The sequence below is a fragment of the Apodemus sylvaticus genome, chromosome 3 (genome assembly GCF_947179515.1).
Source record: "Apodemus sylvaticus chromosome 3, mApoSyl1.1, whole genome shotgun sequence".
Lineage (NCBI taxonomy): Eukaryota > Metazoa > Chordata > Mammalia > Rodentia > Muridae > Apodemus > Apodemus sylvaticus.
This window is the reverse complement of record NC_067474.1, coordinates 76,828,580-76,843,066: the sequence shown is the minus strand read 5'-3', so window position 1 is coordinate 76,843,066 and position 14,487 is coordinate 76,828,580. Positions and strand designations below refer to the sequence as shown.

The window sequence follows — 14,487 nt, the reverse complement described above, 5'->3', positions numbered from 1 at the left end:
TAGTAATTTTGACAGTCTTCTTTTCAGCACCCCGAGGGAAAGCTTTAAGAATCTGGCGATATCGGAAGAGCCCAGTGTTCCTTAGCAAGCATTGCACAGGAGTGACAGTAAATTGTTCTTAAGCCCAGATCCACCATGTAACTCCCGAAATTTTGTGGCTGCATATTGCCAGGAGTATGTACACCTCAGCCTGCGAATGGCCAGGACAAAAGATCATTGTTCATGAACACTGGGATCTGTACACTTTGTGCAAAATGTCTGGAAAAAGGCCTCTAAGTAGATTAGATGCAGGTGGAGGGCTTGATGGCTCAAAAAAGAAGATGTACAAGATACAGAGTCAAGGGAGCAAGTGTCTCTATGTCCTTGGCACTTCCATTTTCTATCTGCAAAGTGGAAACAATGGGGATAATAAGAGTGTTCTCATAATATGGCTGAGCTAGAGTGTGAGGCGCAAGAACTCTGCTTCATGGCAGATGTTCACTGGCCCATATTTGGGAGAAGTAAGCAAATAACTTGTGTGTGTGTGTGTGTGTGTGTGTGTGTGTGTGTGTGTGTGTGTGAAACTTGGAGAAGGAAGAATCAAAGCTCAGCATATGAAGCAGGAATTCTTTGCAATTTAATACTAACCCACATAGCTCTAATACTGGCACATGGATGGACAGAGATGATGTACTGGCTGGTTTTGTGTGTCAACTTGACACAGGCTGGAGTTATCACAGAGAAAGGAGCTTCAGTTGGGGAAGTGCCTCCATGAGATCCAACTGTGAGGCATTTTCTCAATTAGTGATCAAGGGGAAGGGCCCCTTGTGGGTGGTACCATCCATGGGCTGGTATTCTTGGGTTCTATAAGAGAGCAGGCTGAGCAAGCCAGGGGAAGCAAGCCAGTAAGGAACATCTCTCCATGGCCTCTGCATTAGCTCCTGCTTCCTAAGCTGCTTGAGTTCCAGTCCTGACTTCCTTTTGTGATGAACAGCAATGCAGAAGTGTAAGCTGAATAAACCCTTTCCTCCCCAACTTGCTTCTTGGTCATGATGTTTGTGCAGGAATAGAAACCCCAACTAAGACAGATGAGGAAAATCATTGCCTTGAGGGAGAGGACTGGTTCCTGAAGCATTGTTACCATAGTAAAAATATTAACACAGACTATACATTTTAAGGACATTTCTAAAACAAAATACTAACTTAACACTACCAACTCTTCTAACTTTCTATATCAGCTTCCTGTTATATAAATGAAGATTATTTAAGTCAACTCGACCAAAGGTTATTAAGGATTCAAATGGGGCACAGAAAGCACCAAGATGAATGTTGATGGAAATATGATGTATTTTTTCTTTAGGAACTTCTGATTACTTTTTCTTCAAAGAAGTTTGTTTTCCTTTTATAATTAAAATAGTAACCCTTTCCATTTGCCAATAGGAAAAAGTCTGAAAATGGATAGGTGATAGCAGTTAGTAGGGGATAGGGATCCATTTGAATTTTATTAAGTTGAAAAACTTCTGTCCCACCTGATATCACACTGAGACTTAGTTACTATCAGAATCTTGGTAAAAATCCTAAAGGTTTCCGTTTATCAAAAATGCTCTGTCTCCATTTGCTCATGTCTAAAGTCAGACTCACTTGGCTTCCTGCCCCAAACAGCACCACTTCTACCATCTGCAGTCCCTTCACCTAGACCTCCAGGTTCATCTTGTTCCCATTTTGTCTATAAGTAGAAGGGACCCTGAGAGCCTCTGATCTTATAGAGCCTTCTGAGGCCACCAAGCTATTGCTAGTGTTCCAGGCTTGCAACCTGAGCCGTGTACTGAGGGGTATGTTGCATGTAAAATAATAACAGACACTCAATAACTCAACTACCTATAGGACCTGGGACAAAATGCTGACCCCGCCAGCCTCATTTCCACTCACTAAAATTTGAAGGATGGTGATAGCCTTCCTCAGAAAGCTGATGTAAGCATTTAAAAAGCTTGCTGATATTCTGTACATGAGTAAATTTTGGTAAAATTTTGTCATTTGGTTTTTGTTTTTAAAATTATAACAATACACTCGGTAATAAATTATTATAAAAGCTATGCTCACTGTGAAATTTTGAAATATGTCCCAAATAAACATCCCCCTAAGTCCAGTACCTATGAATAATATAAATTTTGTTTAATTATACATACATATATATATATATATATATACATATAATTCTCATCACTTATGTGACATATATATGACTATGACTAGGATGTTCTCCATATCAAATAGTTAATACACTTTATCATTTGTCAATCATTACTTATTCTACCAAGGACAATTCTAGATTATTTCCTTGTATAATCACTCAAGGGAAGAGCGTTTATTCTCCATGAATTAGAAAAATAAACAAGGCTCCAAAAAAGAAGTAATATGCCTATGACCAAACACTACAATATAGGGCATTTGATTTCAGCTTCCTGACATAAAACCTCCTGTTCTGAATGCCATTCTTGTTTGGCCTTACTCTATACCTTGTTCAGTGTTATAACAGTGCTCTGTAATGTGGGATGTCATGCAATCCATTTAAGTTTCCATTATCTTCAAGCTTGTAAACCAGTTTTATTTTTTTGCATAGGCAAACATTTCTTTCCTATGCCTGGCATATATTAAATTTTTAATAAATATTTAGAGTGTGAACACTGGTTAAAAATTTCTTGCTGCTAAATCTTTAAACACATCAATTGAGTTGTTTGCTTCAGGTATATTCTATAAAGACAGGTCTGTTTGTGTTAAAGCATGTATGAATATTGGGCCAAGGCATGAATGCACACTAAACATTTTTAACATATAGGAAGATGCTACTTTTTTCCATAGGCTGGAAAAAAAGCCCTGGGATCCTATATTCTATGCCTTGTAATCTTTGAAATATTCTCAATACAGCCTGCTATCTTCAGGAAATGGGGGCATGTTTTGCTATCCATCTACCTGGCAAGTGCTTTGCCAATAGGTTAGTACAAACATATTTGTTGGTGCTTTCTGCTGAAATGTCTCTGACACATAAGCTGCTTGTTGCCTACTAGTCTGAACCACTTGGGAGCCTTTCAACCTTCCTCAGAATAGCAAAGTGACTGGTTAATAACTCAGATTATGAAGTAAGAAAGGCTTGGATTTAAGTCATGTGTTTGAATGGGAGCAAGTTTCTTGTATTATTTGAATGACATTTTCTGCATCCCTAAACTGATTATGTTAATAAGATCACTTAGCTCTTTGGGATAATTTACACTATTTATTTATTATATTGCATTATTATTATGCACATTTATTTATAATATATAAGAATTATACTATCTACTGGTGTTATTTACATTATTTCTTGCATACTGGAGGTACTCAATTATTGTTGGTCTTCAAAGACAAAAATGGTAGCCACCAATACATGTGGCCCTTTCCATTTAAATTAATTAAAATACTTTAAGGGTAATGGTTTAGGTCCTCAGTTACACAAGGTATATTTAAAGTCATCAGTAGCCACATATAGCAGATGACTATTACATTGAAAAGCACACACGTAAACTGTGACTGTTTTGGCAAGAGATCTGCTTGAGGAACGAGCACCCAACAAAGAGAGGCAGCTGGAAGAAGTCAACTGGCAATGACTGCCCTCTGCTCTGAAGAAGGAAGCCCCGTGCATCCCTTTCCTGAGCTCTGAAAAGCCCGTCCTGTTCTGCATTTTGAATTTGGTCCAGTGGCTTCTGTCACCTCATCTATCAGAGATCCTAAGGAAAACAAACATTTCCAAGCTCTGGGTTGCTTTGAGGATGCTTTTGGGGTGTAAGTTTGTTATCTCAGTTCAGTGAATTAGTTCTGCTGTTAATGGGTCACTGAGCTGAGGAGATCCCTTCAAAACAACCATAGTAAATTAATCACCCTTTAGAGCTTCTCAAAGGGAAACAAAAGGGAGATTTCGTTTATGGAGGTCTGGTAGCTGGTGGAAGCTCCTATCCCCTAAGAAGCAGGCAAACTTCCAAACTCTTATTATTGTTTATTTCTCATGTGTGCTGAGCTGGCTACGGAAAGGTGCTACAGAGATGGGATGTAAGCAGGGCACAGGATGTGAAGTGTCAGTGTGTTTGAGAATGGGAGTTCAGTTGGAATCTGCTTTTGAGGAAATACCGAGCACCCTGGCTGTTTTTAGAACCAAATCTAAAGACACTTTATAGATGCAGAAATGGGTTATTCACTTTGGAAGTGACATCACTTTTAAGTTGTAAGAGCCACACATAGAAAGTCCCCAGGAGGAAACTGTAAGGACCATTGGGATCATCAAATCTTTTGGTTTTCACTGGCAAAATCTCTTTTCAATCATAATATTCATCAAAACTGCTACAGGAATGTAGAATAGCCAGAAGCAGCCTTTCCTGGTTCAAACCTGAATTAGGAACTTCACCTTCACTCCCACACCAAGCAAAAGATCCTCTGCTATACTGCAGGAAGTAGAGTGAAAAGAAAATCTAGATTGTTCGGCTTCCATACTTAACCATCCATTAGTTCTCTTTAAAAGAATAGCATGAGTCAGAGAGGGGAAAGAGTAATTGGCATCCAATGTGTCATAGGAAGCAATTGACCCAAGTAGCCCTCTATATTGTCATCTGCAAAATGGGGTGGTTCCTGTTCCATGCATGCGCTGTGAGAATTAAAGGAGAGGGAACACATTAAAATCTTTTATAGACAATAAATGGTTATACAAAGGAAAATGCTACTATTGGCAGAATCAATCATATATACAGCTTATAAGAAACATTAGCATGGCTAAAATATAAAGTGGAAAAATGGTTTTTTCATTTTCCTCCTTTTGTGACACAATAAAAGGCTGTTGCTTATTTCATATACTTTGCATGTTCTCATGAGGAATAGATGGCTAAATTAAATGTTATAATAGAATTCAGTAATGGTCTATCGTGTGCACTTATGGACAGTTGATCACAGGAAACCATAATCAGGGCTGTGACCACCCCAGATTGATCTAATTTGCCAAATCTGCTAAAATGGCTTTAAGTGGCCGTGATATAACCTGTGCTAAGAGGAAGTAGAGGACATCCTGGGACCTAGATTATGAGTCCTTAATATGGTTTCTGAAAGGGCTATAAGAAAGTTAAAAGAAGTTAGGAAAAATGCCATACCCAATACTATATGACAATGTTGTGTTTGCAAGAAAGACAGCTTTTTCTCCAGCCTCCAATAGAAAATGAACATATGAAAATTGTATTTATCTATGGAAAACCTTAGTTAAATAAAAAAGCTACAACAATCCACTAGTGTAGAACAAGAACAAGACAGCAGCAAAACTATGAGTAACCTTTTAGACCGTTGAAAGATTTGGGTTTTCTTTTTTAAGAAAGCAGAGGTAGAGAACATACGATCCAGAGCATCAGTCCCCTGTAGTTCTATCTGGATTTATAGGCTTTGGTCTCAACCATCTGGTATGATTTATGTATAACATCTTTCTTGTACTTCAGAAATGCTTGTGAATTAGATGTTATTCTGATTGCTTGGAAAGAAAAGTCTCCATCTTAGAAAAATGAGCAGTTGGTTCAAGGCTAACCTGAACTAGAGCCCAAGTCTGACATTTGGTCCTGTGTCAGACTGGGTTACAATCAGGAATGTATAGGACCCTACCTGCGTAACTCATGAAGTTGTTGTAAGGAGTGTTGAAGAAGCCGTGAAAGCCACAAGTGTCATTGCCTGGTCCAGGGTCTCCACAAAACTTGTGTTTGGGGGCTGGGTTCGTGTCATTGCAGAGGTCTCCAGTTTCAAATGAGGGCTCTGTCTCCATGCAGGGATCACTGCAGGACTGGATTTCTGAGATGCCACGGAAGATATGATAGAGGCCCAGGCTGTGCCCAATCTCATGGATCATGGTGTGGGTGTGTCCAGGAATGCCATAGAAAGATGGGTTCAAGACAATACCGCCTTCAAGGAGAAAACCAGAGTATTAGGCAACTGTCTGTTTCACGCCAAAAGAACCCAGAAGTCAATCAAAGAGAAAAAAGTGCTACTTATTTAGACTGACAGTCTTCTTCACTCTAAGACCCTACTGCCTCTGGGTTGTCACAACACTGCTGTGAGTGATTGCTTACCAGAACTGATAGGAGGTTCATGAATCACTTTGTATCCTGTTTGAAAAGAGAACATTACCCTTTTGGAGGAGCTGCACTTGTGTAAGCTGAGGCTGAACTTCTGAAAACATACTATTTTGATAAGGATTTTGATCTCTGGCTTGACTGGACTTTCTCCTGTAACTTAGACCTTAGACTGTAATATATGCCAAGCTCCACAATTGTTCCAAATCCTGCTATATAGATGAACGCCTCAAAGAGGTTCACACTCCTTAGCTCTGACTTTTATTTTGCCTTCATTAACCCTGTTACACCCTGAAACTTGATTACCATCTTTGAATCTCGTGCCTTCATCTCTAATTTTCTAAAAGCAAGTGCACTCAGGAAAGTCGCCCACAGGTTGTGCTCTGTTACAAGATTTCTTATAACAGTGACTGATGCTTCTTGATTATTTATTATGTGTCCTCAGATGGTGCACAGAGTCTTTATAAAGGACAGCTCCCATTATCATATCATAACTTAAACATAAAGACATTCATTCATAGAGCTCCTAAATGACCCACCCCTGCTTAAGAGAAGTGTGACGGTGGAATTGGAAATCAACATTCTTCGGTTGAGACTAGAATATAGCATCTGATTGTCTTGCCTAGACTTGATTGTCAGCTTGACAAAGTCCAGAGTCATCTGAAAGGAGAAGCTTTTACTGAGGCATTTTCGGGATGAGATTGGTCTATGGGCATGTCTCTGGAGGTCTCTATTTACTATTAGTTTATGTAGGAGAGCCCAACCCACTGTGAGTGGCACCATTCCTCTGGCAGGTTGGCATGGGTTCTACAAACGCTAAGCATGAACTAGTAAGAGAGGAAGCCAGAGAAGAAGCCAGAAAGCAGCAGTCTCTCATGCCACCTGCCTTCAGGTTCTCCTCTCAAGTTCAAGCCCTGATTTCCTTTGAACATGTATTGTGACCTGGAAGTGTAAACCAAATAAACCTTTTCCTCCAAACGTTGCTTTTGGCCTGAATGATTTATGACATCAACAAAATGTAATTGGAGTACTGATTAAATATGTGTTGAATATTTGATGATGAATAACTCATCTTTAAAAGGGTTGTGAGATATAACTAATTACTTCCAAGGAGGTTGAGTAACCCCTGACAGATATGAAATAGCTACTTATTGTCTACCTACACGGGAACAAAATGTATAGAAAATACAAACCTAGCAGAAATGAGTTTTAGGCCCTAACTCTGCCCTTAGCACCAGGATTTGCATTTTAAAAAGAAATGGGGATGACTCATCTGCCTGCTCTGTCTTGAGACATAAATGATGATGCCTCATGTCCCCAAACAGAACAGAGTTTGTAGAGCTACAACCAACTTCAGTGGAGGCAATGACTAATACTTGCTCCATGTGCATCTTAAATAGTACTGGCATGCAGGTCGCTAGAAAAAATATTTAAACTTTAAACCCTGGTGTTTAAGAGAAGTTTATAATTTAGGTAGCAGAAACTTGGAAGTGGAGTTGTAAGTGTTTCATGGAGGAAGGACGAGGCAGTAAGGTATTGTACAGTGGAAATGGGGTGCTCAGAGCAGATGTGAGGCAAGTTTTGTCTTGGGCTGGATTGCTTGGCTTGTCCTCAGGCACATGAGGTCTACAAATTCTTAAATTGCTTGGAGACTTCTTAAGATAAAGATGTGTGTGTGTGTGTGTGTGTGTGTGTGTGTGTGTGTGTGTATTTATGTGTGTATGTGTATGTGTGTATGTATGTATGTGTGTATGTGTGTATGTGTATATGTGTGTATGTTATGACAAAGCCAGGCAGAGGCAGGAAGAAAAGAAATTAAGACAGTAAATTTTTCTCCATTATTTTCTGTCAGTCATAATCTGAAATGTAATCCCTCTCCCACCCAAGGCTTTTTCCAGAAATAATGGTGTAACATCAGGAAAGGAGGGCTAAAAAAAGGAGGTTCTAATAAATTGAGTTTGATTGAGACTACTGCACTGGAGTTGCTTATGATCAACTGCATTTAGGATGTGGAGCTGGCAGCTTGCTGGCTAGTGGGGGCAGCATGACATTGCTAGTAATCCTCCTGCCTCACACTGCTCTTGTTTCTCCTAAGAAAGAGACTTTGTTTCTCCAGGGAGCTCTAAACTAAGCATGTGCTTAGTTTACTAAAACAGTGCTAATTACCCCTGGTCTTTTTATGAAGACTTGCAGATAACAGAGGCAGGGCCAGCCCAGGAATGGTGATAGGACCGGAAACTATCCAGCTTGGCTCTGTCCACTCTACACCAATTGACCTATAGAATGACAGCATTTGCCCCTGAGTCCTGTTTCATTGCTTCTCTTAAAAGGTGGAATAACTTGAGCCTGACATCATCCTGAAATACTATAACATGCTATAGGTTTACAGCCTCCTCCATTTCTGGCCTTCAGCCAGCTTCTGACATTTATGAAATCACCAGGAGTATTTCTCTTTAACTTTAGAAGCCCAGTTGTCAGCCATCCCCAGATGCTGATCAGGAATCTTCTGGATGTTTTTTTAAAAATAAGAGCAAATTTCACAGCTTAGAAAGACCCTGGGAGGCTATCTAGTTAACCTGCAATGTTTTAGCCAACAAATCCAAGAAAAGAATCTTGCCTAAGGCCATCCAGCAAAGAATGAGAAAAAAATGTCTTTGCCTCTACTGGAGCATCACTTTCCTAAGATATACTAGGCATGTAATAAGAGGGAATTATTTTCAAGTTTGCATTAGTTGCATGAGCTCTCCTGCTCACCACCTCTCCATGTCTGATGCCTGTCTATGTATTCATCACTTACCTCAGATCTCAGGGTTTTCTGACTTAAGTATTATTGACATTTTAGAGCACCCAATTTCTTGTTGAGACCACTGTGGACTATTTTATTTCATCACTACTACTTACTAGATGCCTGTAGCACATCCCATTTGTAATGACCAAAACTGACAAGAGTCTCTTAGAGGGCAGACTTGGGTTGATGATATTTATTTGTACATATATCAGTTAGAAAAAGTGTTCTCCTCTCTCTCTCTCTCTCTCTCTCTCTCTCTCTCTCTCTCTCTCTCTCTCTCTCTCTCTCTCTCCCTCTCCCCCTCTCTCTCCTCTCTCCTCTCTCCTCTCTCCTCTCTCCCTTTCTTTCTCTCCTCTCTCTAACACACTCAAGCTTCATCCCTCGAATAATAATAGAGAACTAAGACCATAATTTGATTTACCACAGTTTTCTTCAACTGAAGTTATAGATTTAGCCATCCTCCAATTAACCAGAAGTGCAGCTAGTAGACTCTGGGTTACTATTGACCATGCTAGCCTGAGAGGACATCCAGCACTGATGTCCTGCTGAGCCTAGGAATTCTCAAACTATGAATTTCACAGAGTCATCAGAACTCATTGTTGTCAACAATGAGAGAATTTTATTGAGGGAAAATGGTTAAACCTGCTGTAGTGCCTTTCTCAATGGAATATTAGGATGGCTGTTTCAAAAAATGATCTTTAATGAAGTGTAAATAGACCAGAGGGATGCTTTTCTCTTGTGATTCTAAGTGAAAAAAAAATTGTAGAACAGGAAATTCTGTAATTGTAAGACTCCTGTAATAGGGAAATGCTGAGAACATCAAATGAACAGAATTGAAATTTGTGTCTTTATTATAATTTCAAGTCTACACAAATAAAAATGGTCTCTCTACATATTTATATACACAAGACAAGAATACAGAAGAAATAAAACTTCACAGAACTGTATTTTTTTCTATAACTACTGGTTCAGGAATGATTGCCATGTTTGAGTTTTAAAGATTAGCTTTCACAAACTGATGTGCTGTTTATGAATATGCATAATTTAAATGTCAAGATTTCCCCAGGTTGCTGGTGGACAGAACCTGGAGGAAGAGAAGTCCCTATATATATTGTGTTTCTATTGTTTCTTTGGTGTCTTTCAGGACTGCTTTAGCCCAGCTATGCCAGAATAATGTGGTTTCTGGACCAAAAAGTATGCATGAATTAGAAAAAGGAGGTATAAGAAGAATGCAGTTTCTGGATACAGGAGAAACTTGAACTCTAATTGAGGCTTCCTCACTAGTTGTATAACCTTGGATAAACCCTTCTTGCTCTCTGGGTCTAAGTTTTTTCCATCCAGAAAGCTAGTTCCTTCAGAAAATTGGTTGATGGCCAGAGGGAGCACCAGAGATACTAGCGTTTTGTGAATCAAACAAACTAATTATTCCTACCACCACTATTGCTTGCACCATTATGGTTATGCTGAAGTCCTCCTCACACTGAGATCCAAACGATTGCTCTAAGTTCCTTCTGAAGGAGCTTCTAAAACTCACCCAAGTGCATTAGGGCCTCCTTGTCCCATGGCCAAGTTGCCACTCCTGCCAACTCCTCCTCTGAAGAGTTTGCAAAGAAAATATTGAGATGTGTTGATCCATCCAGTCTAAGAATGTTCTTTAGCTCATTAACATCCAAGTAGGCTCTGAAACATAAAAGTGAGTTTAGCTGTTATCATTTGTTCCCCAAAGGTAGTGTTCATACAGTAGGATCTTTCCTACATAATCAGTAGCTCTTACTCTGGACACAGTAGCTAAACCCTTTAGCACCACACCACTGCATTTCTCTGAAAAATGTTATGTTATTTCATTTTATTGAAAGAAAACCAAATTAAATTGGCTATGAATAGTTGGGTCCAGTTTTGAATCTAGATGTGTTGAAAACCCAATGTTTATATTTCTAAGGACCGTGCTATTTTGACTAAGGAGAGGGCAACCTAGAAGAATAGACTGAGAATGCAGAGCATGAACAAGATAGCATGTCTTGGCTCTTCTCTCTTATTCACTCATTATGGGCCTTGGTCATCTACTTGGGAAATGGGGAGATGCAGTAGAAGGTGTTCTTCATTTCTACATTACTCTTGTAAGGAGGCATTGCAAACCTATTTTAAAGATGAGAAATTTATAGTATAATGTTTTTAAGTAGGTCACCCAAAGATGTGGTGCTGGGGTTATCATGTTAATACAGGATAGCTCGGAAATGTATTCTCTTCCCACTGAGGAAACATGCTGCCACCCATTGACCATTCTGCATTCTGTAAAATTCTTTCATTACATGCAAAATAGACTAAAGATGTTGGGCTTAAGGTTGCTGTTATTGAGGTGGTCATATCTTGGAAAGAAATTAACTCTTCATGCTATAGTAATTGTCTCTTCAATGTAAAGAGAAATTTGTAAGACATTTGGTAAAAGAGAGAGAGAAGAGAGAGAGGGAAAGAGAGTAAAATTAAAGAACAACATCAAAAGGTGAGTGAGAAAGATGAGACAGAGGGCAAGGGAGAGAGACAGACAGACAACAAGGTCACGCTACAAGACAGAGAGGGGGTTTAAAAAAAGAGACACATATTCTTTGTGCTCAAGAAATAATCTTGGGTTATCCAATAATAGCCTTGGATAGACTCACTCACCAGAGCAGAAATGCTAAGTATGGGAAGCTGCCTCTTCTCTCCGCTTTGGTTAGACATATATGTTTTTCTGTGCTCATTTTCAATGCTACCCCTCTTGACTCTTGTCTGTCATCCTGTTTTTAGGAATCCTTATGAGTATCTGACAGTCATTGTTGGACAGAATTAGAAATGTGTTCATGTTTTTCTGTTGAAATATACTATGTACCATCTTCTTAGGGCATCTGAGTATAGAGAAGATGTCTTGTTCATTTCTTGGTACCTAGTTTTCGATCAGGGTTTTCTATCTAGTAAGCCCTCAATAAAAAATGATAGAGTTTAGTTTAAATTGGCCAGTATTGAAGCTAAAATACCTAGATCCTGGTCTCAGGGTTTGTGTTTGCCGACTCAGAGGGTGCATTGCCTCAACATGACTCAAGAATCTGAAATATATGATAGCTACTGCATTCTGGCCACTCCAGTCATAGGTCTCTATGAAGCCAATTGTCTATATATTCTTCAGTTTGATGATTAGTCAGACACAAAAGTTATAGCGGTAGCAAACACAGTCTTATAGTGGCTAATTTGGGGGATACCATTATAGTTAAAATACTGACTGACCACTTTTAAGCTGACTCTAGCCCATGGGGAAGAGAAAAATAATGTAGAGGATGAAAATACAGAGGAGCTAGATTTTCCTTGGAGCAACACTTTCCACATTGTTTCCTTTCCCTTTCCCTTTCCCTTCCCCCTTCCCTCTCTCCCTCTCCCCCTCCCCTTCTTCCTCTCCCCTTCCTTTCTCCTTCTCCCTCTTTCTCTCCTCCTTCCCTCTCTCTTCTTTCCCTTCATTGATCTCTTAGGCATAAGACACATACTTGATTAGAGAAAGACAAGTCTGCCTCAACAGTTTGACATGAAAATTTTTCACGAGAGGAAGATACACTGGAAGAGGAGACATTTTAATTGGTTGTTTATTCAGTGGTAATTGCAGAGCCAATGTTTTCAAGAGGTGGTATTCATTCTAGCCCAAAGCAGAAATGTGGGTGTTGGATCTTCTCCCTGGCTCGTATGTGGGGTTTTCTCATTCCTGGGAAGCCTCCATCTCCCAAAAGGGGTTAGGTTATTGGACCCACTGGCCTCTCTCCTCCCTGTCTCTTTTGTTTGGGGGAATCCACCCAAAGGGAAAAGTAGCTTTGTTACTGAAAGATTTCCCTGTCGAATGAGGTCTTCTACCAATGCAGAGCTAAGCTGGATGTCTCCCAAAGGCATCAGGAAAGCCTTTGAACATAGGAGTCTGTGTGGCTCTTTATTATATCCATCTGCTTATCTCTTGAAGATGATGTAGTTTTCAGCTTTCACTTTAGGCAGTAGATGGAAGAGAAGGCACCAGAAGCAGAAAATTTAGTAGAAAGATTGTAGTATAGGGATATTTAACTTGAACAAAAGAAAATGACTTTCTTTTGTTCTTGGCTTTCTGTTTTGCAACTATGGAAAGACTAGCAGTTATAGTTTGGATATGAGATGCCCAGGGGCTCTAGCACCAACACATGGTCCTCAGTTCATGATACAACTTGGGAAACTGAGAAGTGAGGAGACTAGCTGCAGAAAACAGATTACTGAAAGGGTACTTGAAGGTTATACCTGGTCCTTTTCCTTCTTTCTGCTTTCTGCATGCCATGAGGTAACCAGCTCTCTTCCACCACATGTGCCCGCTTCCTGATGCTCTGCCTAAGCAGTAGGAGGCCAAGCAACATGGAGTTAGCCCTGTAATGCTATGGACTAAAATGAATCGTTTCGACTATAATTTGTATCTGTCAGGTATTTTGCTCATAGTGATAAGAAAAGCAACTAGCACATTAGCCATGTACATGTATTTCAAATTTGACAAAATTATTAAAAAATAACTTCTACCTCCTAGGAGAAAACAATATAACTCTCAACACTGTTCACTAACTTACATGCTACTAGTGTTACACGGAGGAGGACAGGGATGGAGAGACCCAAGGCTGTGTATAAGCCTATTAGCTCTGAAACAGGTCAGCACAGTGGTAGCACACACAATATAGCTTCACATTTTCTAGTCTCTTACATCCCCCTCTTGAAGTAGAGCTGACAGTTACTTTCTGCATAGTCCCCCCAGTTTTAGAATCCAGTATTTCTTTCCCAATGTCGTTTTCCTTTTGCAACCCCTATTATGCAGGATGGAAAGGTTTCATTACTCAGAGCCCCCCCCCCCCCAACCACATGTGTGTTTTCTATGTATAGCTCATGTTGTGTTTGTATTGTGAGTACCCATCTCATCCATGAGACTATGGGCTTCAAACAATTATGTTCAAAATCATTATAATGTCTGTGCCTGTTGAAACCTTCCTCAAAAACACACAGAGAGAAAGTACGGATTTGAAGCTATTGGACACTTGTCCTTTGAATCTTGTAGCACCAAACCAGAGTGTGTAAGCTCAGAACTTAGGGAAGTGAGGTGATTTGCCTGAGGTCTTGTATCCCTGAGAATGATAAGGATCTAGCTGTGGATCTGATTCTTCAGGCTTATATATATGTGATCTTTGATTTCAGAACCTTTATGTTGGTGAGTGAGATCCCCTCTTGCTTTAGGTAGGAACAATTCCTTGTAAAGCTGCATAGCTTGGAAAACTGATCACAAGAGGGACAGTGGCCTCCTTTCATCTCCTCATCTCAACACCCCCATGGAGAACGTGCATGTGTATTTAGGCACATCTCACCTCTCAACATACAACCTGCTGTGTGCTCTGTAGCTTAAAGTCTACTACTCTTCAATGAGCTTGTGAACTACATTGCTGCTGTCCTGCTTCCTAACTACTTAGGAAGCAGGTACATATTTAAATGAAAAGAATTACCAAATCTTTGTCCTTAAGAAATGCTTTCCTGAGGCCATCCAGAGATTGTCCTACCTGGGGATTCATCCCAGATAGAGTCACC

The 14,487-nt window shown here is 39.8% G+C and overlaps 1 protein-coding gene across 1 annotated transcript in view; it reads right to left on the bottom strand.

Annotated features, from left to right (window-relative positions):
• The window catches only part of Pappa (pappalysin 1), a 229,098-nt gene that overhangs the window by 165,255 nt on the left and 49,356 nt on the right, over positions 1-14,487 (bottom strand). Inside the window, exons 3-4 of the mRNA XM_052176642.1 lie at positions 10,427-10,572; positions 5,641-5,934 (exon numbers count right to left, since the gene is read on the bottom strand). Of these exons, the coding sequence (XP_052032602.1) occupies positions 5,641-5,934; positions 10,427-10,572 (440 nt within the window). The remainder of the gene's footprint in view (positions 1-5,640; positions 5,935-10,426; positions 10,573-14,487) is intronic.